Raw genomic sequence first — 27,979 nt, 5'->3', positions numbered from 1 at the left:
TGTCCGGTTTTCTAAGGTTAAATAAGAATTTTAATGTTCACTTAAAAAATATTTTTAAAGGGAAGTACATTTTCTTCTTATAATTTTCATTTTATCTGCATTATAAAGGCACATAGTTCAAAGGGTAAGGTAGTTCTACAGGCTTGTTAAAAGGAACCAGGGATTCTAGAGTCCTTTTTTCTTACTCATTTCCAAAGGCAGTCTTTTTAAATTCTTTCAGCTGATTTTTTGGGTTTTTACCTCTATTGATTTTTTTTTTTTCTTTTCTGTTTTGACCATTATCTGTTGACTTCCCACAGGGAGATGAGGATGTTATTCTGTGAGAGCCAATGTGGTGGTAAAGAGCAAAGTTCAAAGCTTCAGCTATTTACTATCTGTGTGACCTTCGGCAAGTTATTTTACTGTCTCTGTGCCTTGGTTCCTTATATATAAGGACAATATCAGTTTTTACCTGAGGATTGGATAAATTAATATGTGTAAATATTTAGAGCTGTACCCAGCACATGGTAATTTTCAGTTACACTCACCCTCTCTCTAATGCTCCCATTTTAATTATTTGTGATTTGGTTAAATCAGTTTTCAGTGTTTTTGTTGTTTTAATTATTTAAATCCTTATTGACACTTGAGCCATTAGTGTACTGGGACTCATTTTCCTTTTCTGCACAATCTTTTGCTGCCCTAGGGGGAATCATTGTCTTGATTTTTTGGTTTGCTCAGTTTCTTAGATAGTTTTAAAATGCTTTATTTATTAAGTTTCAGGTGTACAGCATTATAGTTCAACATCTGTAGACAACATCTGTATACAGGATATACAGAAAATTCTGTTTTTTCTGTATAGGGATCAGATTTTGTTTTTAAAAAATATTTATTTATTTATTTATTTATTTATTGTTGGGTCTTCGTTGCTGCGTGCGGGCTTTCTCTAGTTGTGGCAAGCGGGAGCTACTCTTCGTTGCAGTGCGCGGGCTTCTCATTGCGGTGGCTTCTCTTGTTGTGGAGCATGGGCTCTAGGTGCACGGACTCAGTAGTTGTGTCACGCAGGCTCAGTAGTTGTGGCTCGCGGGCTCTAGAGCGCGGGCTCTAGAGTGCAGGTTCAGTAGTTGTGGTGCACGGGCTTAGTTGCTCCGTGGCATGTAGGATCTTCCCGGACCAGGGATCGAACCCATGTCCCCTGCATTGGCAGGCGGATTCTTAACCACTGCTCCACCAGGGAAGTCCTGGGTCAGATTTTTTAAACTAAGTTATCCTCAAACTCCTTACTATCTATGAATCTCTTCTCAGTAGGTTTAGACACTTCAGGTGTTCTGTTGGTTTTATCTTTGTGAAGAAGTCTTCCACAGTGTTTGACCCACTATGACTGGACTGGTAGAACTCTAGGTCTGCTCACAGCTCCCCTGGTACCCCGGGGATTTCTTTCATACTTTCCCTACTTTGTTGGAACCCCTGTTTCCTGGACCCCATTTTTTTAAACTTCCTAAGAGTGCAGAGGAGATAAAATTTGAGACTTTCGTATTCTGAAACTGTATTTTACTCTTGTGTTTAGTTGATAATCCCAGGTTTGGTTAGGTAGCAATTTGAAGATTGGAAGTATTTTTCTCAGAATTCTGAAGGCACTCTTCCTTTGTTTTGTGTTTTTCAGTGGAAATGTTGAAATGTGATGCTGTTCTGATTCTTTGCTCTTTGAATGAATTCTGTTTTTTCCCTTTCTGGAAGCTTTTGGTAACTTTGCTGTGTCCCCAGTGTCCTGAAATTTGACAATGATGCATTTCAGCCTGTGTTCTCATACATTGTGCTTAGCCTTGGGGAGCCCTTTTAGTCTGGAAACTGTCCTCTGTTCTTGGAATGTTTCTTATTTTTTTTCTTCCAGTTTTATTGAGATACTACACCACTGTATAACTTTAAGGTGTACAGCATAATGATTCGACTTACCTACCTCCTGAAATGATTATCACAGTAAGTTTAGTAAACATCCATCATGTCATATAGATACAAAATTAAAGAAATAGAAAAAAATTTTTTCTTGTGAGCGAGCTCTTAGAATTTAGTCTCTTACTAACCTTCATATATAACATATAGCAATGATAATTATATTTATCATGTTGTACATTACATCCCTAGTGCTTATTTATCTTATATCTGGGATTTTGTACCTTTTGACTGCCTTCCTGCAGTTCCCCCCTCCGCCTCTGGTAACCACAAATCTGATCTCTTTTTCAATGAGTTTGTTTTTGAAGTATAATTGACCTACAGTAACACTATGTTAGTTCCTGTTACACAATATAGTGATTTGCTATTTTTATGTATTTCAAAATGATCACCACAATAAGTCTGATAAGTCTAGTTATGATATGTCACCATACAAAGATATTACATAGTTACTGATTATGTTCCTCACACTGTACATTTCATAACTGTGGCTCATTTTTTTGCAGCTGGAAGTTTGTTCCTCTTATCTCCCTCACCTATTTCTTTCCTCCCCCTACCCCCGCTCCTTGCCACCACCTGTTTGTTCTCTCTGTCTATACCTCTGTTTCTCTTTTGTTGTGTTTGTTCATTTGTTTTGTTTTTTTTAGATCTTAGAAATTTTCTTGAATTAATTCTTTGATTTCCTCCTCTTCATTTTCTCTGTTCTCTTTTCTTAGATCTCCTATTTTTCAGACACTGGATTTTCTGTTCTGGTCCTCTGTCTTATCTCTTTTTTTCCCCTCTTTTAATCTTTTGACAAAATTTTTGCTCTCTTTTCTGAGATGATCTCAGTGTTGTTTTTCTTCAGGTCGCCTTTTCTGTTTGCTTGCTTTAGTTTTTTTCTATCATATTAGATACTTTACCTTATGTACTTGCTGTTTATTAGCTATCTACTCGTATTTAAGAGTAGGACACAAAAAGTTGTTTGAAAGTTGTGGGCCTGACTGTAGGGTTTGTTAAATGAGGGCTTAACAGCTCCACCCATTTCCTCCAGGGTGGGGCAGTCACCAGCTATGCAGTGTTTAGACTGTATTGAGGATCTGAGGTCTGATGCATAGTTTAGGCAAATGCATAACTTCTGTTTTTATCCATGTCTTTACCTTCACTTGTAGGGTACCTGGTGCTCTTAATTTCTGAACCTTTTGGGGAATCCTCATTTTAAGTTGGATTGCTTCTCTACTTGTTCCCACTGCTGGCCGAGGAGGAGTCATCTTTCTCAGTTTGGCTAAGTCATTTACCACTTGTCTGTCTGCTTTCTAGCCACCCAAATATTGCCTCCTCACTTGTTCATTTGGTCCTTGTGAATTTCTGAATTTTTCCCGCATTTTTCTTCATTCAGGCTGCTATAACAAAAATATCATAGATTGTGTGGCTTGATAAACAACAGATTTATTTCTCACATATCTGGAGGCTGGAAAGTCCAAGGTCAGGGTACCAGCAGATTCAATGTCTGGTGAGGGTCCGATTCCTGGTTTACAGATGACTGACTTTTCACTGTAACCCCATGTGGTGGAAGGGGCAAGGGAGCTCTCTGTGATGGCTTTTATAAGGATACTAATTCCATTCGTGAGGGCTTTACCCTTGTGACCTAATCACCTCCCAAAGGCTCCACTGCCTAATACCATCACATTGGGAGTTAGGGTTTCACAATGAATTTTGGGGGGACACAAATGTTCAATCTGTAGAACTATACCTATATTTTAGGAGGGTTTTGGGAGAGAGCTGAGGCTAGTGTGTGAAATTTTTTTTTTTAATTAGTTAATTTAGTTTTGGCTGCATTGGGTCTTTGTTGCTGTGCGTGGGCTTTCTCTAGTTACGGCGAGCAGGGGCTACTCTTCGTTGCGGTGTGCAGGCTTCTTATTGCGGTGGCTTCTCTTGTTGCGCAGCACAGGCTCTAGGCGCGTGGGCTTCAGTAGTAGTTGTGGCTCATGGGCTCTAGAGCGCAGGTTCAGTAGTTGGGGCACACGGGCTTAGTTGCTCTGAGGCATGTGGGATCTTCCCGGACCAGGGCTCGAACCCGTGTCCCCTGCATTGGCAGGTGGATTCTTAACCACTGAGCCACAGGGAAGTCCCTGAAATTTTTAATTAGAAGCTGAAAGGAAGTATTGGATTTGGATCTAAAATTTTTTATTCTGCCTTTTTATTCTTACGATTTATGTGATTGTTTGGATATGATGTAAAATTTTAGTATACCAATTGAATAATTGATCAAATTGTGATGATGTTGTATTTAGATAGCTTTCCTTCGTGAAAATGGATCTGCATTTACCTGAAGGATAAAAAACAAACTACAAATACTTATCTCTGGCTATGAGATTATGAAGTTGTTTTTTATTTTCTTTTTCACTTTAATTCTCACATTTTCTATAATGAATATGTATTACTTGTGTAATTAGGAAAAAATAATACCTAAGTAGAGAAAACATTGTTAAACATCCTTAGATAAAAATTTGCCCTAGGTTCCAATATGTTCTTCTTTTATTTAATTCTAAATCTATCAGAGTTGTGCTCTGTCCTTTACTTCTTTTAGGTAATCTACAGTTAGAAACACTAATTTTAGGGTGAGTGTATGTGCTGTGCAGAGTTCATTCTGTCTGTCCCCCAGCTTTTTATTTTGAAGACTTTTAAAACTATAGAAGAGTTGAAAGATTAGCACAATGAATACCTGTATAATTGCCATTTTACCGTATCTGCTTTATTTTTTAAGTATCTTCAACGAAGTATAATTTACATATCATAAATTAACCCATTTAAAATAGATAATTGAATGATTTTTAGTAAGTTTACAGAACTGAGCAACCATCACTACAATCCAGTTGTATAATATTTTCATCATTCCAAGAAGGCTTTGCCTGCCTGTTTATAGTTAATCACCATTCCTACTTCCAGCCTCAGGCAAACACTGATTTTTTTTCTGTCTCTAACTAATTCCCTTTTCTTTTACTTTTTATATCGATGGAATCATATAATAAGGGGTCTTTTTTAAAAAAATTATTTATTTATTTAGGTTGCGCCGGGTTTTAGTCGTGGCACGTGGGATCTTCGTTGCAGCACGTGGACTCTTAGTTGTGGCATGCAAACTCATAGTTGCGGCATGCATGTGCGATCTAGTTCCTGGACCAGGGATTGAACCCAGGCCCCCTGCATTGGGAGCATGGATTCTTAACCCACTGGACCACCAGGAAAGTCCCATAAGTGGTCTTTAGTATCTGGCTTCTTTCAGTTAGTGTTTGTTTATGAGGTTTATCCATGTTTTAGCGTGTATCAGTATTTTTATTGCTGAGTAATTTTCCATTGCATGGATATACCACATTTTGTTTATCCATTTACCAGTTGATGGACATTTGGATTTTTTCTACTTGGCTATTATGAATAAAACTGCTATGAACATTCATTTGCAAGACTTTGGATGTATGTTTTAATTTCTTCTGGGTAGATACCTAGGAATTGATTGCTATTTTGTATTGTAAAATTTTGTCTTTTTAAGAAACTGCCAAACTCTTTTCCAAAGTAACTACCATTTTCCATTCCCACCAGCAATGTGTGATGAAAGTTCTCTCTCTGGATTTTATTTTATTTTTCTTCCCTGAACCATTTGAGATATATTGCAGACATCATGACATTTCACCTCTTAGTCCTTCAGCAGATATCTTCTAAGAACAAGGGCGTCATCCTACATATCTGCAGTGTCATTGTCACTCCCAAGGAATTTAGCCTGGAAATAATAGTGTTATCCAATATACAGTTCATATCTAGATTTTCCTATTTGTTCCCCAGATGCCCTTTATAACTTTTTAAAAAAAAATCCAGAGTCTTCTCAAGCATCTCATGATATATTAGGTTGTCATGTCTTTAATCTAGAACAGTCCCTCACCTTTGCCATTTGCTTGTTTTATGACATTGACATTTTTTAAAAGTCCAGGCCAGTTGTCCTCTGGAGCATCCCATATTGATGATTAGTCTGTTTCCTCATGGTTAAATTCAGGTTAAACGTTTTGTTGTTGTTAGAAATGTGTCTTCTGTTGCATCACATCAGGAGGCATCTGCTTTTGTCCCATTATTATGCTAAATTTGAGTATTTAGTTAAGACAGTGTTCACCTGTTATTCTCCTTTGTAATTAGTAAGTAATCTGTGATAGACTGTGAGAATATCCTTTTCCCCAGCAATCTTTCTCCTGTTTTAGTATCCATTGATGATCCTTGCTTGAGTTGTTTATTGCCTAGTGGTTGCAAAAAGATAACTTTCTAATTCTGTTGTTCCTTCTGTGTTTATTAGTTCGCAGTCTTTTGTAAAGATATTGCTAATTTTTAAATGGAACTTGTCAGAGTCATGAAGGATTTTATGGAGAATGAAGCAGATTTTGGTTGCTTGTCTTAATAGTGTTGAGCTTAGCATATTTACCTTACACTAAGCCACAGAGGATCCAAAGAAATGGTACTGGAGAGAGAGAGAGATCTCCTTGACCTTTGCGAAGATTGAAATACATAAACTTTTTCACTGTGTTTACATTATTTGGGGATGTTTGCTGCTTTTCTCTCTTTGAGAGACCACTCTTTTTAAGGAATAAGAAAAAGCTACAGAAATGGTTTTTCTTAAGCTTTTATTAGTTTTTCTTTGTAAACCAAATTAGTTTTTTTTCCCCGTGTTTGTTTGGATGGTTTTGTGATTTTTTTTTTGATAGTAATTTAACTGGTGGTAATTATGCAGTATCATGCAAAGTAGCTATTTTTAAAAATCCTTTTCTTCTGTAATGTAAAAGAAATGCCATAGTTGGATGAGCTGTCCAAACCTGACTGCTTCTCATGTGCAGTTGGTTGCCCAGACATGAAAACATTAACAGAGTATGTGAGACTGTCTGCAAGTGTCATAGGACTTTTACAGGAAATATTCTTTACATGTTGTCTTCCTTGTTTGTTCTCAGGGATTAGTTACTACTAAAAATGGCATCTGACATCTTTTATACTGTCGTTTTATTAGTTTGTAAAAGAAAAGGGGAGCTGGTCCTCTCAGGTTTATGAGCTGTGATAAAATCTGCCTTTATCCTAGTCTTTTTTCAAGTTCTGTCCAATTTAATTTAGTCTTCCAGCTGTAAGTATGTAGCTTTTTAAGGTACCTATCTCACATGTACTAGAGAACAGCCAAATATAGCCGCAGAGTATTTGGAGATGGGTTGGCTGCAGAATGAGCAGAGTAGGCATTAAGGCCATGTGACATTATTTGGTGGTGATGATAACACTGCATTGGCTTTGTTCATCATATTGCATAGAACTTGGCCAAGTTTTATTTACCTTTTTGTTTTTAGAGGACAGAATAAGATTCATAACATAGGGTCTTAGACACGTACCCTAGTATGCATTTTTGGAGGTGAAGTGTGCTGAGGCTTACGGTTGTGTTCTCCAAAGATGGTGTGGTCAGCGTGGTTCTTTAGGGGCGATGAAACTGAAGAGGCTTTGAAGCTGGCTCCTGTAGCACACCATCAGGAAATCTCTAGGCAAGACATATAAGACAGGCGTGGAGCATTTTAATCAAAGGTATTTGTAAAAGGTATGTGATTTCTTTTCGAAGCCCCTGCATTTTTTTTCTCTGTATGCAGAAACAACAGCTAGATTTGAGAGTGGAACGCTGGCTTACAATTTAGCTTTTTGGCACTTTTCCCTTTTTTAAAAATAAAAAAAAAGTTCCTGGTATTTTTTAGAAAACAGATCTGTGACTAAGCTGTAGGATAAGACGCATTTTAACCATTGCTGGCTTATTCTAAGTTCCTTGTGAGGTAAACACACTTTTGAAAACCATACTTAATTATAGATTTACTTGATCATTTCATAACTGCTACTTTAAATTATGTCCCAACGAAAGTTTCATGAACAACAGTAAACCACAGATGTTTTGTTTATGAAGTTAGTTTTGTTTGAATCACGTTTTCTGTTTGTCATTCTGGGACTTTTGGGGTATTTTACATTTTCATGGCTACTCTGCGCATTTCTACTCTGTTCTAATATCTTCAAAAATTTCAGTTAGCACTGAACCTAGTGATTATTTACCTTTTTAGGAAGTATCCATGGCAGTTACATGGCGGGGGCGGGGGTGGGGTGGCGGGAGGCAAGAAGAATAGGAGTTAACTTCTAAGTGTGCATCTTAATGGATAATTGAGTTCTTGAGAGCTGAGTTATGATGAAGGAAATGACTCAGCAGAAAGTAGCACCTTTTTATTTGTAAGCTTTTAGTTTTTTATATTCATAGTTTTCTTGTATGATGAACATTTTCAAACATATAGTAAAGTAGAAAGAATAATATAATGAATAACCATTGTATTAATTTTTTGCTGTTGTTAATAAATTACCACAAACTTAGTGGTTTATAAAAACACCAATTTATGATTTTACAGTTATGGAGTTCAGAAATACAAAGTGAGTCTCACTGGGCTAAAATAAAGGTGTATCAGGGCTGTGTTCTTGCTGGAGAGTTCGTTTCTTTGCCTTTTCCCACTTCCAGGGGCCACATACCGTACCTTGGCTTATGGCCTCTTTTCTCCATCTTCAAAGCCAGCATGTCGTGTGGGTCCTTCTCACACTGCTCTCTCTCTGGTTCTGTCTACCAATTCCCTCTTTCACACTTAAGGAAGTGATTACATTGAGTTCACCTGGATAATCCAGGATAATGTTGCTATGTCCAGGTCACCTGATTAACATCCTTAATTCCCCTGTGCCATTAACATAACATATATACACATTGTGGGGATGATGAAAATGTTCTGAAACATGGTGATTGTGTTACAATTCAGTAACTTTACTAAAAATCATTGAATTGTGCAATTGAAATGGGTGAGTTTTATGCTGCATAAGTCGTACTTCAGTAAAGTTGTTTTTTTTAACCTTTAGATGCTCTCCTTTGCTCTTAGGAGATAAGTCCAAATTTCTTAATGAAGCATATTGGTCTCATCCTAATTAAAATTTTTAAAAATTGTGGTTAAATACACATAACATAGAATTTATCATCTTAACCATTTTTAAGTGTACAGTTCAGTAGTGTTAAGCATGTTGTGCAGTTAATCTCCAGAACTTTTTCATCTTGCAAAACTGAAACTCTCTACCCATAAACAATAACTCCTCATTTCCCCCTTTCCTTAGCCCCTGTCAGTCATTATTCTACTTTCTGTTTCTATGAATTACTACTCTAGATAACCTCATATAAGTGAATACAGTAATAAAGTATTTGTCTTTTTTGTGACAGCTTATTAGCATAATGTTCTCAAGGTTTATCCATGTTCCAGCATGTGACAGTTTTTCCTTTTTAAGTTTGAGTAATATTTCACTGCATGTGTATTTTAATCCATTTCATCCATTGATAGACATGTGCTTTCATCTTTTGGCTATTGTATTTTAATCCATTTCATCTGTTGATAGACATGTGCTTTCATCTTTTGGCTATTGTGAATAATGCTGCTATGAACATGGATATGCACATTTCTTTTTGTGACTCTGTTTTCTGTTCTTTTGAATATATACCCAAAAGTAGATTGCTGGATCTGAGTTAAGTTTTAATTTACCTTTCCAGTTCCTCTTCTGTCTCTTGTGACAGACTTTGCACCAGACTTGCAGACTCTATCTCTGGACCACACTCTACAATTTTGAATTAATCTGGGATTATTATGTTGTAGGTAACAAACTTACTTCCAACTAGATAATGCTAAAGGGGTGGGGGTATTTTAAGGATGTTTCTATGTTACACAGAACCCAAAGGCAGGAATAAGTTTGGACTTCCAGGAACAACGGGAACCAGGGACTAAAAAACCCTTCAGATTCCTTTCTATGTATGTTGTATCTAGGTGTTTGCAGTGGTCTCCTGTCTCTGCTGAAGAGAACCGTGACTGTCAAAAACCCCCAAATGTGTAGTTTATAGCCCAGATACTATGAGAAAAACTCTTTCTAAATTTCAGTTCCAAATTTCTGGGTGTCCCCACCCCCACGTCAACTCTGGAATGACCTCGCTCTGTATTAAGGAGTTCTACGTGCAAGTGGGGACATTGCCAAACAAGTAACAACTACAAATGCTCTCATCCCCCCTCTCCCGTGGGAGATGACCCCTAGTCAGGTCCAGCTATCATAATTATGACTTTTGTTGTCCCAGGTGCCCTATCCCACCAACTGAAGGTCTTTGGGTGATAGCTGTGCTTTCCCTAATTTGGTCTTGATTGGTCCAGGTATACATTTGCATGATCCTGCACTCTATAGGCTAAATGATACATTTTTTTGTTGTTGGCATTCCTCTGCCCTCTGTTACATTGATATATAGGCATACATTGGAGATACAGCTGGTTTGGTTCCAGACCACCGTAATAAACTGAATATTGCCATAAAGCGAGTCACATGAATTTTTTGGTTTCCCGGTGCATGTAAAAGTTATGTTTAGACTATACTGTAGTCTGTCAAGTGTGCAATAGCATTATGTCTAAGAAAACAATGTACATATCTTAATTAAAAAATCCTTTATTGGCAAAAACCGCTAACCATCATCTGAGCCTTTAGCAAGTTGTAATCTTTCTTGCTGGTGGAGGGTCTTGCCTCCTTGTTGATGGCTACAGACTGATCAGCTTGGGAGTTGCTGAAGGCTGGGGCAGCTTAAAGTAAGAGAACAATGAAGTTTGCTGCACTGACTGACTTTTCATTTTACAAGCAATTTCTCTGTAGCATGCAATGCTGTTTGATAGCATTTTGCCCACAGTAGAACTTCTTTCAAATTGGGAGTCAGTCCTTTCAAACCCTGCCATTGCTTTATCAACTAAGTTTATGTAATATTCTAAGTCCTTTGTTGTTATTTCAACAATCTTCACAGCATCTTCACCAGGAGTAGATACCATCTCAAGGAGCCACTTTCTTGGCTCGTCGTAAAAAGTTAACTCCTCATCGGTTAAAGTTTTATTCTGAGATTGCAGCCATTCAGTCACATCTTCAGGCTCCGCTTCTAGTTCTCTCGCTACATCCACCACATCTGCAGTTACTTCCTCCGCTGAAGTCTCGAACCCCTCCAAAGTCATCCACGAGGGTTGCAATCAGCTTCCAAACTCCTCTTAATGCTGATATTTTGACTTGCTCCCATGAATCACAAATGTTCTTAATGGCATCTAGAATGGTGAATCCTTTCCAGAAGGACTTACTTTGCCCAGATGCATCAGAGGATTCACCATAGCCTCACAAAATGTATTTCTTAAAGAACAAGACTTGAAAGTAGAAATGACTCTTTGATCTATGGCTACAGAATGGATGATGTGTTGGCAGACATGAAAATCTCGTTGTATATCTGCATCAGAGCTCTTGGGTGACCAGGAGCACCATCGATGAGTAGTAACATTTTGAAAGGAATCTTTTTTTCTGAGCAGTAAGTCTCAACAGTGGGCTTGAAATGGTCAGTGAACCATGTTGCAAACAGATGTACAGTCATCCAGGCTTTGTTGTTTCATTTACAGAGCACAGGCAGAGCAGATTGAGCATAATTTTTAAGGGCCCTAGAGTTTTCAGAATGGTAAATGATCACTGGCTTCAACATAAAGCCACCAGCTGCATTAGCCCCTAACAAGAAAGCCGGTCCTTTGAAGCCAGGCACTGACTTCTCCTCCTTAGCTATGAAAGTCCTAGATGGCATCTTCTCCCAATATAAGGCTGTCTTGTCTACATTGAAAATCTCTTGTTTAGTGTGGCCACCTTCATGAATTATCTTAGCTGGATCTTCTGGATAACTTGCTGCAGCTTCTACATCAGCACTTGCTCCTTCACCTTGCACTTTTATGTTATGGAGAGGGCTTCTTTCCTTAAACTGCAAGAACCAACCTCTGCTAGCTTTAAACTTCTTCTGCAGCTTCTTCACCTCTCTCAGCCTTCACAGAGTTGAAGAGAGTCAGGGCCTTGTTCTGGATTAGGCTTTGGCTTAAGGGAATGTGGTGGCTGATTTGATCTTCTATCCAGACCACTCAAACTTTCTCCATATCAGCAATAAGGCTGTCTCACTTTTCTTATGATTCGTGTGTTCACTGGAGTAGCACTTTTCATTTCCTTGAAGAACTTTTCCTTTGCTTTTACAACTTAGCTGTTTGGTATAAGCGACCTAGCTTCTGGCTTGTCTTGTTTTTTGGCATGCCTTCCTCACTAAGCTTAATCATTTCTAGCTTTTGATTTAAGGGGAGAGATGTGTGGCTCTTCCTTTCACTTGAACACCTAGAGGCCATTGAAGGGTTATCAGTTGTCCTAATTTCAATATTATATCTCAGGGAATAGGGAGGTCCAAGGAGAGGAAACGAGATGGAGGAATGGCTAATTGGTGGAATGGTCAGAACACACACATTTACCAGTTAAGTTCACAGTCTTATGTGGGCACAGTTTGTGGCATCCCAAAACAATTACAATAGAAACATCATAGATTGCTGATCACAGATCACCATAACAAATATAATAATAATGAAAAAGTTTGAAATATTGTGAGAATTACCAAAATGTGACACAGAGACACGAAGTGAGCAAATGCTGTTGGAAAAACGCACTGATAGACTTGCCTGCAGCAGGATTGCCACAGACTGTCAATTTGTAAAAAAGCAATTATCTGTAAAGCTCAATAAAGCCAAGTCCATTAAAACAAGGTATGCCTATAGTCCCAGTATAAAATTGTGAGGGGAAAATGTGATGAAAGGAGAAATATAGTTGACCTTTTAACAACTAGGGGGTTAAGGGTGCAAACCCTTTGTGCAGTGGAAAATCTGTGTATAATTTATAATTTGGCCCTCCATATCAGCAGTTCCCAATCTGTGGATTCAACCAATCTTGGATTGTGTAGTATTGTAGTATTTACCATTGAAAAAAATCTGAGTATAGTGGACCCGCCCAATTTACCTCATGTTGGTCAAGGGCAGCTGTACTATATTTTGGTCAGTAGCATATTCCAGTCAACTAATATATATTAAGCACCTTCTATATGCCAGGCACTGTTCTCAGCCTGGGGGATAGAAACAGAAAGAATTACGGGTGTACACTGTCTTCTGTAGGGCAGGAGCAGTAAATAATACAGTCAGCAAGTCTCCTGGTCACCTGTTAACTCATTTCATTGGCGGAGAACTGAAGGCCTTGGCCTAGCTTCCCCCAGAAAGATTTCCTGTGTCTGATATTCTTCATGACCATCCTTGAGAGGAGCACAGGAGATGTAGGGGCAGGGTGGGAGAATTCCTTTATGAGGGCCATGCTGCTTTAGCTTTCCCTTCCAATACGATGCTACTTTTGGGACCTAGGGCTTGACCAGGGGTATAATAATTATAGGCTCCCAATAATAGAACTCCTTTAAAACTTAAGTTCATTGCTTATCCACTTCATATTTGGACATTCCCTTTGATAAATAACCAACTCCAGTAATATTATGATTAGATTTTAGCCTCCAAGATTGCTGAAGAGGATTGCTAGGACTGGGTTAGGTCCCTTAGCTCTGCTTATCATTCCAGGTTAAAGGTCTCTACTCAGGGCATGGATGGATAATTCTGGATTTAGAGTTTTCTCAAATATTCTGTGGAATGTCACCCCCTAAATTTCCCCTCTCCCAGCTATGTTTCTTTTAGATATGGTTTATAATGAAGGGGGGAGGAGATGGCAGTTTGGGGGATCCTGGGAGAAGTGTTTGAAAGGGGCTATCTACATTGTATTCATCAGTGTCTCACAGGTTAAGTGATGCAGAGAGTTCAGGTGCTGAAATTCAGCAAGTCTCTTAATTATCTAACCATTAGAGGTTTCAGATCTCTGGCTTTAGGCAGAAAGTTATATTCTTATCTTGTATGTCATATCTTCTTTCTGGAAAGCCAGATTGGGTTGGGTTGTGTTTTGCAGATTGGTTTGTCTTGAAAAACTTTACTGAAGTTTGCACAGTGTTCTGTGGGCAATTTCCTTTTATGGTCCAAGCTCCAAAAGCTCCATCTAGCTTTGGAGTGCATATGGAGTGTAACCAGTTGCTTTGCTACATACAAGGACTGCTACCTTGCTAAGGCCAGATGGAGAGGAGCCCATTTCCTCCAGCTCACCTTGACTTTTTGTTTGTTTGTTTTTTAAAATATTTATTTACTTACTTTTTTTTTTTAACATCTTTATTGGAGTATAATTGCTTTACAGTGGTGTGTTAGTTTCTGCTTTATAACAAAGTGAATCAGTTATACATATACATATGTTCCTATATCTCTTCCCTCTTGCATCTCCCTCCCTCCCACCCTCCCTATCCCACCCCTCTAGGTGGTCACAAAGCACCGAACTGATCTCCCTGTGCTATGCGACTGCTTCCCACTAGCTATCTATTTTACATTTAGTAGTGTATATATGTCCATGCCACTCTCTCACCCTGTCACATCTCACCCTTCCCCCTCCCCATATCCCCAAGTCCATTCTCTAGTAGGTCTGTGTCTTTATTCCCGTCTTGCCACTAGGTTCTTCATGACCTTTTTTTTTTTTCCTTAGATTCCATATATATGTGTTAGCATACTGTATTTCTTTTTCTCTTTCTGACTTACTTCACTCTGTATGACAGACTCTAACTCCATCCACCTCACTACAAATACCTCCATTTTGTTTCTTTTTATGGCTGAGTAATATTCCATTGTATATATGTGCCACATCTTCTTTATCCATTCATCCGATGATGGACACTTAGGTTGCTTCCATGTCCTGGCTATTGTAAACAGAGCTGCAATGAACATTTTGGTACATGACTCTTTTTGAATTATGGTTTTCTCAGGGTACATGCCCAGTAGTGGGATTGCTGGGTCATATGGTAGTTCTATTTGTAGTTTTTTAAGGAACCTCCATACTGTTCTCCATAGTGGCTGTATCAATTTACATTCCCACCAACAGTGCAAGAGTGTTCCCTTTTCTCTACACCCTCTCCAGCATTTATTGTTTCTAGATTTTTTGATGATGGCCATTCTGACTGGTGTGAGATGATATCTCATTGTAGTTTTGGTTTGCATTTCTCTAATGATTAACGATGTTGAGCATTCTTTCATGTGTCTGTTGGCAATCTGTATATCTTCTTTGGAGAAATGTCTATTTAGGTCTTCTGCCCATTTTTGGATTGGGTTGTTTGTTTTTTTGTTATTGAGCTGCATGAGCTGCTTGTAAATCTTGGAGATTAATCCTTTGTCAGTTGCTTCATTTGCAAATATTTTCTCCCATTCTGAGGGTTGTCTTTTGGTCTTGTTTATGGTTTCGTTTGCTGTGCAAAAGCTTTTAAGTTTCATTAGGTCCCATTTGTTTATTTGTGTTTTTATTTCCATTTCTCTAGGAGTTGGGTCAAAAAGGATCTTGCTGTGATTTATGTCATAGAGTGTTCTGCCTATGTTTTCCTCTAAGAGTTTGATAGTGTCTGGCCTTACATTTAGGTCTTTAATCCATTTTGAGTTTATTTTTGTGTATGGTGTTAGGGAGTGTTCTAATTTCATACTTTTACATGTACCTGTCCAGTTTTCCCAGCACCACTTATTGAAGAGGCTGTCTTTTCTCCACTGTATATGCTTGCCTCCTTTATCAAAGATAAGGTGACCATATGTGCATGGGTTTATCTCTGGGCTTTCTGTCCTTTTCCATTGATCTATATTTCTGTTTTTGTGCCAGTACCAAACTGTCTTGATTACTGTAGCTTTGTAATATAGTCTGAAGTCAGGGAGCCTGATTCCTCCAGCTCCATTTTTTGTTCTCAAGATTGCTTTGGCTATTTGGGGTCTTTTGTGTTTCCATACAAATTGTGAAATTTTTTGTTCTAGTTCTGTGAAAAATGCCAGTGGTAGTTTGATAGGGATTGCATTGAATTTGTAGATTGCTTTGGGTAGTAGAGTCATTTTCACAATGTTGATTCTTCCATCCGAGAACATGGTATATCTCTCCATCTATTTGTATCATCTTTAATTTCTTTCATCAGTGTCTTATAATTTTCTGCGTACAGGTCTTTTGTCTCCTTAGGTAGGTTTATTCCTAGATATTTTATTCTTTTTGTTGCAATGGTAAACGGGAGTGTTTTCTTAATTTCACTTTCAGATTTTTCATCATTAGTGTATAGGAATGCAAGAGACTTCTGTGCATTAATTTTGTATCCTGCTACTTTACCAAATTCATTGATTAGCTCTAGTAGTTTGCTGGTAGCATCTTTAGGATTCTCTATGTATAGTATCATGTCATCTGCAAACAGTGACAGCTTTACTTTTTCTTTTCCGATTTGGATTCCTTTTATTTCTTTTTCTTCTCTGATTGCTGTGGCTAACACTTCCAAAACTATGTTGAATAATAGTGGTGAGAGTGGGCAACCTTGTCTTGTTCCTGATCTTAGTGGAAATGGTTTCAGTTTTTCACCATTGAGGACAATGTTGGCTGTGGGTTTGTCATATGTGGCCTTTATTATGTTGAGGAAAGTTCCCTCTATGCCTACTTTCTGCAGGGCTTTTATCATAAATGGGTGTTGAATTTTGTCGAAAGCTTTCTCTGCATCTATTGAGATGATCATATGGTTTTTCTCCTTCAATTTGTTAATATGATGTATCACGTTGATTGATTTGCGTATGTTGAAGAATCGTTGCATTCCTGGCATAAACCCCACTTGATCATGGTGTATGATCCTTTTAATGTGCTGTTGGATTCTGTTTGCTAGTATTTTGTTGAGGATTTTTGCATCTATGTTCATCAGTGATACTGGCCTGTAGTTTTCTTTCTTTGTGACATCTTTGTCTGGTTTTGGTATCAGGGTGATGGTGGCCTCGTAGTATGAGTTGGGGAGTGTTCCTCCCTCTGCAATATTTTTGAAGAGTTTGAGAAGGATAGGTGTTAGCTCTTCTCTAAATGTTTGATAGAATTTGCCTGTGAAGCCATCTGGTCCTGGGCTTTTGTTTGTTGGAAGATTTTTAATCACAGTTTCAATTTCAGTGCTTGTGATTGGTCTGTTCATATTTTCTATTTCTTCCTGGTTCAGTCTCGGCAGGTTGTGCATTTCTAAGAATTTGTCCATTTCTTCCAGGTTGTCCATTTTATTGGCATAGAGTTGCTTGTAGTAATCTCTCATGATCGTTTATATTTCTGCAGTGTCAGTGGTTACTTCTCTTACTTACTTATTTTTGGCTGCGTTGGGTCTTCCTTGCTGCTTGCGGGCTTTCTCTAGTTCCGGCGAGCGGGGGGCTACTCTTCGTTGCGGTGTGCGGGCTTCTCATTGTGGTGGCTTCTCTTGTTGCAGAGCACGGGCTCTAGGCGCTCGGGATTCAGTAGTTGTGGCTCGCAGGCTCTAGAGCGCAGGCTCAGTATTTGTGGCACACGGGTTTAGTTGCTCTGCGGCACGTGGGATCTTCCCGGACCAGGGCTGAAACCCGTGTCCCCTGCATTGGCAGGCAGATTCTTAAGCACTGCTCCACCAGGGAAGTCCCCTTGACTTTGTTATGCATTGTGGATTTTTAACTTTTGCAATACTTTAGTCTTGTATCAGTTAGGACTGTACTGGAGGTGAACACAACCCTGTCTTAAAGTAGCCTGAATAAAAATGAGAATTAATAAGGATACAGGAATATCTTAGAACTTAAGTTAGCAATTTATTTGGGCTTCAGAAACAACCAGAACCAGGGACCTGAATGTTGTCAGGCCTGTCTTTTTCTGTCTGTTGGTGAGTTTGTGCTGTTCTTGTGACTCTCATACATCTGTGTGCCTTTGCATATAATCTCCCTCTATCTGAAATGCCCCTTCACCCCGTTCTCTAGGTGGTTAACCAGTTCATTAGGGTACAGTTTTGATGTTACCTGGTTGATGAAGCTTTCCCTGAGTTCCTAAGTTTGAGTAAGGTATTTTCTTTTCTGTACTTTTGTAGTCCTTGGTTATATTTCTTCCCTGAAATTTACCTCATTGAATTGTGATTACTTGTTTCTAAATCTTTCTTTAATAGACTTTGTGTTCCTTAATAGCAAAGAGTTTGTCTTATTTATCTTTACGTTTCTATTACCTAGAGCATGAATGAGTGAAAACTTAAAGAAAAGAAATATAAAAGAAGTAAATATTATATACTTACTGATTGGCAGATAGGGAAAACGTTTTTGTGCTGATAATTTAGTTTGATTCTGAGCATAAATGTTGTTGGTTCTTTCAGTCCTAGAAACTGTGTTTGGGAATAGGAAATATATTTTTTAGGGTGATCAGAGCATAAGCATACCATACTTGAGTTATGGTGAGGTACAGTGCATGTCTCAATTTGTTCTCCCACTCAGTTTCCCATGTCTGAGCTTTGCCGTTTATTGCACTTGCCATGGAAGTGTCCCCAAAGGCTAGCTAGGATCACCCATAGGGCAGAATCCTACTCGTACCCAAGAATCTGTCCAACTTCTTTTTCTCTTAAAAATATTTCATCTTCTTTGACACATGGTGCTGGTACAACTGGATAACCACGGGCAAAAGAATGAAGTCAGACCCCCTACCTCACTCTTTATACAAAAATTAACTGAAAATCAGTGACCTAAATAAAAGTAAAACAATAAAACTATTAGAAGAAACATGGGGATAAATCTTCATGATCTTGGATTGGGCTACTGATTCTTAGATTTGATGTCAGAGTCAAAGCAACAACAAAAAAAACTAGATAAATTAGACTGCAACAAAATTAAAAACTTGTTATGCATCAAAAGACATTATCAAGGAAGTGAAAAGACAGTCAACATAATGGGAGAAAATATTTGTAAATCATATATCTGATAAGGGTCTAGTATCCAGAATATATAAAGAACTCTTACAGCTGCACAATAGGAAGACAAGTAACTCAGTCACAAAAATGAACAAAGGATTTGAATAGACGTATCTCCAAAGAGGATATACAGATAGCCAAGTACATGAAAAATTGTTTAAGATCATTGGTCATTAAGGAAATGGAAATCAAAACCACAGTCAGATATCACTTCACACCCACTACAATGGCTATAATAAAAAAAAAAAGAAAAAATAAGTGTTGGTGAGGATGTCGAGAAATAGGAACACTTGACTTGTACATTGTTGGTAGAAATGTAAGATGATTCAGCTGATGTGGAAAACAGTTTGTGGCTTTTCGAAAAGTTAGACATGGAATTACATGTGACTCAGAAGTTCTACTCCTAGCCATATATCTAAAGAAATGAACACATATACCCACACAGACACTTGTATATGAATGTTTATAGCAGTATTACTTAATAGTCAAAAGGTAGAAACAATCCAAATGCCCATCAGCAGATGAATGGATAGTCAAAATGTGGTATGTACATATAATGGAATATTACTTAGCCATATAAAGGAATGAAATACTGATCAGCATGCTACCATTTGGGATAAATCTCAAAAATATTCTGCTAAGTGGAAGAAACCAGACACAGAGGTTGCATATGGTGTCATTCCTTTTATATAAATTATCCAAAATAGACAAATTCATAGAGAAAGAAAACAGATTTGTAGTTGCCAGGGGATGGGGGGGAGGGAATAATGAGGAATGATTACTTAATGGATATGTGGTGTTCTTAATGGGTATGAGATGATTTAAAAGTTTTGAAAGTAGAGGTGGTGGTTGCACAACATTGTGAATGCAGTAAACACCATTGAATTATATACTTTAAATTATGTAGTTAATTGTATGTTATGTGACTTTCACCTCAGTTTTTTTAAAAGAGGAAAAATAGTTTGATCTTGACACAGCCAAAGGCACTCAGAAATTAAACTCTGTAATGCCAGTGTCAAATTGGTGTAGGCTCAAAGTCTGCCCCTTCCCCTGCCCACTTTTTAAACAATGAGCCAATTGTATTTTCTCAGATGACAACGATACCCAATGTAAGATGGCTCTGGGGTTGCCTAATTTAGTGGTTCAACTATATCATCAAGGACACAGCAGTTTTATTTCCCTTCTGATCTGTCATTGTCAGCATGTCAGCCTCATCCTCATTAGGTCTCCTGAGGTTCCCAATAGGTTCCTTAATGTTCCCTAGATGGCTGAAGTAATTCTTTGCACCTAATTTTTTTTTGTATCTTCCAGTGGTGGGAAAAAAGATACCTTTTCTTTCTTCTGTTTTTGTTTTTATTTTCATTTACCTTTTTTATAAACTATTCAAACCTACAGAAAATTTTAAAAGAATCAGAGTATATACCCTTATACTTGCCACCTAATTCAAGAACAGTGGTTAACATTTTTGCCGTAATTTGTTTTCTCTATATAAAAATTTTTTGAATCATTTGAAAGTTGTAGACATCACGACCCTTCATCCTTAAATATTTCAGCATGCTTCTAAGAAAAAGGACATTCCTTTACATAACTACATAGTAAGACACTAAGATAATTTACAAAAATTCTTTAGTACTAAAAAAATATTCATTACATATTGTAAGTTTGCTCAGTTGTTCCCAAATGTATCATTTATAACCCTTTTTTTTTTTTTTTATAGAATCAGAATCCATTCAGGGACCTCAAGGATCATATATTGCATTTGGTTGTTATGTCTCTTTGAATTTTTTTGTGTTTGGGGGTTGCTCAACAAGGCTTGAGGGATCTTAATTCCCTGACCAGCGATTGAACCCGGGCCACGGCAGTGAAAGCGCCTAACCCCTGGACCCTCTCTTTAAATCTAGAACAGTGCCACCACCTTGGGTTTTCATGGCAGAATGCTAGTTTTTTACTTTCTCTTTGGGGAAGGTATAACTGCTGATGTTAGTTAGAGGGACCAGTTCTAAAAAGTATTAAAATTAATGGATCAGTAAATAGCCAGGAAAAGAAGAGGAAGAAACAATCTTGGACTTGCTAGGGCTCTGAGAAGTGGGTAAATACTGGTGTGAACTTTGTTGCTCCTCTTAATGAAATCTTTCACAAGTTCTTTCTTTCTTCTTACTGTCTTCATGTATTAAATAATATCATCTATTAGTTAATTTTTAGGTTTGAAAGTATTTTAAGTCTTCTTTAGCCCAACTTCTGTTCCCTACCTGTGTTCATCTTTGTTTTAATGAAATTCTGTTTCTTCTGAGGCCTTAAAATTCACAAGTATCACAAGTACACGTTTTTTGGCCTGTTTTTTTGGTCTTCCATGTTACATGCCTGCTGAGTTGATGTTGGAAAGCCCGGGTAGATGTTGGAAAGCCCGGGTAAGAACTGACATCTGTTTTGCTGATCCTTTTTCTAATCAGGTTTTTTCAGTCATTCAAGATAGTGAGGTCTTTCTGATTCCTGATGAGCTTGTGCCTTAGGAGCAGTATCATTGGTGCTCCACAGGTGAGGAAAACTTCTTGAAGTTCGGGATAGGTACTGCTTGAAGCCTGAAGATGCTATACTGTTCATGTTTAACTAGATTGATTCATTATTCTGATTTCCCATTTTAATTTATGTCCAAATTAGATGGATAGTTTTTTTTCTTATAAACAATTTGGATCCTTTTGAGTTTCTTACTTGTTCAGAGAGTGGAAAGAGAAGGTGTCTAATTTTATTTTGCTGAGAATCTGAGCTAATACTTAGACTTCCGGCATTCCCTCTTTAATTCTGATTTCCTAGTTTTCTTAACTGTTTTCTTCTACCCTGTATTTTTAGGATGATGTTCCTGACTGTATATTCAGTATATAGATGATTTTTCTTCATAAGACTGTCAATCTGACTTCGGTTTGTATAAATAGTACAAAAATAAATGTTTTATGTTTGTGAATATATGCAAGATTAGGCATTTGACCACTTTTAGGAATTCAGTTTAATGAGGTTAAAATTAATTCATTTATAGAATTCATGATGGTACTTAATATGTTCTTAAGAAAATCAGATGTTCAGAGCATTAGTAGAAAATTGGAAAATTCTGGGTAAGGTAAAAGTTTTATGCCTTTGAATAGATGTGGTTCTGAGTTCTACTAATAATTGTCTAGCCTGGGGCAAGTTATTTACCTGTCAGTGCATCTGTGGCCTCATCTGTAAAATGAAGGCTGGACAATATTGCTTCTTAGTTATAAAAGTGCATTTCATCAGGAAACACATATCAGCATCACCAGATTCTTCTACTCCAAATCAGGTTAACCTGATTATCAGTGCAGTTGAAACTGTATTGTGCACCAAGCCCATTTTTTTTTTTTTACCCCAAGATGGAAAAGCTGCCTTGGGCTGATAAGCCTCAGTGTGAGAGGTAGTTGCAGTTACCCTTCTTTGAGTGTCCCTGGTTTGCTGCAGTCTGCTAGGCTTTGTAACGGATAGGGCCCTTGTCTCTTTTGCTGTCTGTTCTATCCGTAGACCCAGGCCGAGTGCCTAGCACATGGATAAATGCTCATTAATTAAATATTTGTTGAATGAATGACTGCCAACCTAGGGCATTGGCATTTACACACATTGCCTCATGCAGTCTTCACAGCCAACTTTATAACACCCAACTTTGTAATAAAAAATATAAGCATCCTTACAATAAAAAAACTCAGTTTTGCACATGAGTAAACTGACACAGATGCTTAACCACTTGTTCAAAGCCCCACAGCCAGGGGTTAGGAGCTGCCTCCAAACAAAGCCTTTTAAAATTTTACCATTTTATAATCAAATGGGACCTAATCAAAAACTTAAAAGCTTTTGCACAGCAAGAAAACCATAAGCAAAACGAAAAGACAACCTATGGACTGGGAGAAAATATTTGCAAACAATGCAACTGACAAGGGCTTAATTTCCAAAATATACTAACAGCTTATACAACTCAATGACAAAGAAACAAACAACCCAATGAAAAAATGGGCAGGTGACCTAAATAGACATTTCTTCAAAGAAGACATACAGATGGCCAACAGGCACATGAAAAGATGTTCAATATCGCTAATTATTAGAGAAATGAAAATCAAAACTGCAATGCGTTATCACCTCACACTGGTCAGAATGGCCATCATTAAAAAGTCTACAAATAACAAATGCTGGATAGGGTGTGGAGAAAAGGGAACCCTCCTACACTGTTGGTGGAAATGTAAATTGGTGCAGCCACTATGGAAAACAGTTTGGAGGTTCCTTAAAAAACTAAAAATAGAGTTGCCATATGATCCAGCAATTCCACTTCTGTGCATATATCAGGAGAAAACTCTAATTCGAAAAGGTACATGCACCTCCATGTTCATAGCAGCACTATTCACAATAGCCAAGACATGGAAGCAACCTAAATGTCCATCAACAGATGAATGGATAATGAAGATGTGGTAAATATATACAATGGAATACTACTCAGCCATAAAAAAAGAGTGAAATAATGCCATTTGCAGCAACATGCATGGACCTAGAGATTATCATACTAAGTGAATGAAGTAAATCAGAAAGGCAAATACCATGTGATATCACCGATATGTGGAATCTAACATATGATCCAAATGAATTTATTTACAAAACAGAAACAGACTCACAGACATAGAAAACAAACTTACGGTTACCAAAGGGGAAAGGGGGTGGGGGAGGGATAAATTAGGAGTTTGGGATTAGCAGATACAAACCACATGATAAACAGCAAGGTCCTACTGTATAGCACAGGGAACTATATTCAATATCCCATAATAAACCATAATGGAAAAGAATATGATAAATTATATATATATATATATCTGAATCACTTTGCTGTACATCAGAAACTAACATAACATTGTAAATCAACTATACGTTAGTAAAAAATAAAGTAAAATAAAATTTTACCATTTTAACCATTTTTAAGTGCGCAGTTCTGTGGCATAAAGTATATTCACAATGTTTTGTAACCATCACTATCATCCATCTTTGCCTGTGCCTTTTTCCCCCCCATTAACACTGCCTCCCTTTGTTCTTTAGGGCACTTTTAACTATTAAAATCAGAGTAAAAACTTTTCTTGAGCAAAAACACTGAAGGAACCTGGAAGTTTAAACTTTCAGGCTGGGCTGAATACTGAGTCAGTGTCCTCCCTTTCCCATCTGCTCAGCCAGCTCTGTTTCATGTAGAGTTTTTTATTGGCTAATAATAGTTGAGTATGTTGTTTTGAACAGGAATACATGCTATCATGTCTGCTTGTTCCCACACCGAATAGGAGCTGTTTAGTCTCTTCCTGCCGTTCCTTGGCCCTGTGAGGCAGTGATCTAAATGGTCCAAGCGCTGAGGAGCTGTGTACCTGCCTGATGGGTTAGAGCACCACCAGGCTAATGTCTTCTCTCCGCCTTGTACTTGGGAAATGATTGTGCTTTGTCATCCTTCACTTCTTCTTCCTGCCAGGAGTCCAGTTCACTACTTTCAGTTTCACTTTGGGCTTTAAAAGTATTCCTTAATCTTTCTCTGGTTGAATTTTCTGTATAATACAGGTACAAGTAAGCAGTTTTGTTGGCTTGGCTGTGGGATGAGTTGGAATGTGTGAAAGGAGATTTGGTGGGGGGGATGGATCTGCCTAAGTAGGGTAGCTGGACTTTTCCACTTGCTAGTGTTTCTGCTGTGCTGGTCTCGAAGTCCTGTTTGATATCAGGCAGAGCCAAGTGGCGAAATATGACACAGGCTGAGGATGAGCATTGGCAATTGTCCTGAGTGCACAAATAGTCTCTTCCCTCCCAAGCATATTTTACAGCCAAGTGAACAGAAGACAATTCAGGCTGTTTGCCTGAGACCTTCGGCAGAAAAATTATCTTTACAAAAAAGTGGACACTTGGTTTTTATAAAAAGTTTCAGAAGAACAAAATGCAACCTAGGCTTATTTCTCTCTCCCTTGTTTTATCTCTGATCCCTAAGTGTAAGGCTGATTCCAGATGTACTCCTAAGTCTGTTTGCGGGTGGTATGGTCTGGGCATCCCCAGGTTTTACCAGTCACATATTCTTCACTTGAGATCAGTGTCAGCTAGATAAGGAAGTTGCCGGAAAAACTGAAGTCTAAGCTTTCATACTGAATGGTCAAGTAAACAGGCACAGTTTGGACCCTGGCCCAGCTCTGCTCCATGTAAATTTTATCTAGCACACACATGACGAGCCAGCAGTTGGTGGTGGTGTAATTCCAGTCATGACTCACTAATACTGCAGGCCGCCATTGCGTGAGGCTTGACCTGAGGTAGCTGCTCTAAATATAGCCTTACTTTCTGGCAGCTGCAAACACCTGGAAGAGCAGGCAGGCCCCCAGCAGAAAAGTATTTGCTGTTAATAGCATGTCTGTTGAACAGTTGTGTACTGTCAGAGCTTATTTCATGCTATGTTTATACATAATTAAAAACAACCCACTGGATCCATTGGCTTATGGTTGGGTTATGTTTAGAAAAATGCTATTTGTGTTGTTATTCTGTGGGGACTGGGGATGGTGTCACTAGTTTGAGGAAGACCATAAGAGAAATGGTTAATGTAATTACCGACAATTTCTTTGATCTTTAATGAACACAGCTAACTTAAACCCCTTAGCGGCCTTTGGTCTCTGGCACTGAAGAACCAAGCTGTCTGTCATGTGATTCTGTTCAGTTAGGGACTCTGGTTTGTGTGCTTGGTAGTTCCTTCTGACATAAGGGGGTTTATAAGTAATTGAAAAGAACACCAGGGACTTCCCTGGTGGTCCAGTGGTAAAGAATCCACCTTACAATGCAGGGCACGTGGCTTCGATCCCTGATCAGGGAGCTAAGATCCCGCATGCCACGGGGCAACTAAGCCTGTGCGCCACAACTACGGCACTTGTACGCCTCAACTAGAGCCCGCGTGCTCTGGAACCCGCGCGCCACAACTACAGAGCCCATGCGCCCTGGAGCCTGCGCGCCATAACTAGAGAAGAGAAAACCCACACGCCACAACTAGAGAGAAGCCAGCGCACCACAACGAAGAGCCCACGCGCCACAACGAAAGATCCCGCATGCCTCAATGAAAATCCTGTGTGCTGCAACTAAGACCTGATGCAGCCAAAAATAAATAAAATAAATAAATAAATCTTAAAAAACAAAATAAAGAACACCACTATTTACAAAATGGTGTTAAGACCTCACCAAGATCTTATTTTTTACCTATCAGATCGACAAAAATCCAAAATGTTGGAGAAACACCGTTGATGAGCAAGTGGGGAAATAGACACTCTCATACATTTTTGGTGGGAGCATTCATTAAGTATGTAACTTTTTTATTGAGGGAAGTTTAGATATATTGATTAAAGCCACAAATATATGCCCTTTGACCCAACGGTGTCACTTGTAGGACTTTATCCTACAGATGCACTTGTATGTTAAACTATGTGTGCTTAAGCTTATATATGGAAGAATTAAAGATAGGAAGCAAACTCAAAAGTGGATTGGTTACCTAAATAATGATATATCTATACAGTGGATACAGCTGTAAAAAACAATGAGGATATTCATTGTGTACTGACTTAGAAATGTCTTCATGATACAGTGTTAAGGGAATAAAGCAAAGGGCAGTGTGTAATATGCTACCAATTGTGTAAGAAGGGGGGAAATAAGAATGTATATCATTTGCTTGTATGTGCATAAGGAAGTTCTGGAAGGGTATTTAAGAAAGTAATATGAACAAATGATTACCTGTGTGTGTGTATGTGTGTGTGTGTGTGTAGGAAGGAAGAGATAAGATGGGTATTTTTCATTGTATGAAACTTTGAATCATGTGCATGTATTGCTTTTTTAAAAAAATAAATAATTGGATTTTTTTTTTTTAATGGAGCTTCTTTGGATTTTAGTCACAGCTACAGAGGAGCTCTCTTAATTGACTTCCTTACCCATACTTGCTGTCCTTGTGGGTAAGAGAGGGATTTCCTCACATTGTTGCTGATGGTGCTAATAATGTTTGTTACTTTCTATGTGGGTACCTTGGGAAGAAAGTGATGCACAAGTTTTTGGTCCTGGCGTTTTTCCTGTTGTTCCTCAGCCAGAATCAACGACTCTGAAGATTAACATACCAGGAGCCATCTATATACTTTCTATATATGGGTCTATAGGTTCCTTTTGTTTGACAATTAGGATAATATGCTCTGGAGAGGACTGAAGTCTTTTGCCTTTTCTCTTTTTTTGTAGGAACCTACAAGCAGCAATTGGCGCCTATTATGACTTTGAGAGCCCAAACATCAGTGTGCCCTCTATGTCCTTTGTTGAAGATGTCACCATAGGAGAAGGGGAGTCGATACCTCCTGATACTCAATTTATAAAAACATGGCGAATCCAAAATTCTGGTAAATGTATAACGAGCAATCTTCCTTGCCCAGTTTTCTTTTTCTTAGTAGTTAAAAGAAATAAGGAAGTGTTTTAGCTTAAATTATGTGATTGTGTAACTCTGAGCTTTTCCTTATACATGATGTAGAATTTTCTTGTACTGGTATGATGACCCAAACACCAATAAAATACTCCCTAGATTAGGAAGAATTTAGGTCTTGATGACATTTAAACACAATTCAATATTCTTTTGATACCAGGAACTAGGCCTGTGTGTGGTGGTGGTATTTTCTCCACCTGTACAGTTCTACTCCATTATTTTATTTCTGCTCTAATTAATCTTCCAGTTATTTCCAGCAAGCTAGAGGAGGTGCATCCTTGAATGGAACAAGGTAGTTAGAGTTGTGAGCATCTGCTCTTTTGAAAGCTCATTTCTTTGCAACCACAAGGATGATTGTATCTGAAATTTTCATTGAGCTATCTATTTGAGATGTTAACATCACTTGGAAAAATTGGTTAAGAAGCGTAGGGATTTGCTCAGAATAGAAAAGATAGAAAGATTGAGAAATTGCTTTTTTTAAAAAACATTGTTTTGACGTACTGCTGACTTAAGAAAAATTTAACATAAGTTAACCATAGTTCTTTGAAAATAGTATCTGAATATGTATCTAGTAACTGTTTATTATCACCTTTTACTTGTTAAATTCTTTTCTAATGACTTTTTTAATTTGAGTGAGTTTAATATTTCTTGTCTCATCCAGTAACAATTTATGCTGACTAGGTGAGGATGCTTTAACTTCCTTATTAATGAGGATTTACAAAAGAAATTCTAAGAGATGGAAAACTAGACAAAAGGAATATTTAGCTAAAAGTTTGTTGGTGTCGGGGAACCGTGTCTAGTAAGGTAAT

At 38.0% G+C, this 27,979-nt stretch overlaps 1 protein-coding gene across 6 annotated transcripts in view; it reads left to right on the top strand.

Annotated features, from left to right (window-relative positions):
- The window catches only part of ILRUN (inflammation and lipid regulator with UBA-like and NBR1-like domains), a 256,018-nt gene that overhangs the window by 13,280 nt on the left and 214,759 nt on the right, over nt 1-27,979 (top strand). For all 6 annotated transcript variants that reach the window (XR_014232194.1, XM_082345145.1, XM_082345143.1 and 3 more), the window contains exon 2: nt 26,936-27,090. Coding sequence is in view for 5 of the 6 variants with exons in the window: in XM_082345145.1 (XP_082201271.1) it covers nt 26,936-27,090 (155 nt within the window). In the remaining variant the exon portion in view is untranslated. The remainder of the gene's footprint in view (nt 1-26,935; nt 27,091-27,979) is intronic.

Source organism: Balaenoptera borealis (genome assembly GCF_965194805.1).
Source record: "Balaenoptera borealis genome assembly, chromosome: 12".
Lineage (NCBI taxonomy): Eukaryota > Metazoa > Chordata > Mammalia > Artiodactyla > Balaenopteridae > Balaenoptera > Balaenoptera borealis.
The sequence above is the reverse complement of the archived record's forward strand: the minus strand, read 5'-3'. Positions and strand labels throughout refer to the sequence as shown.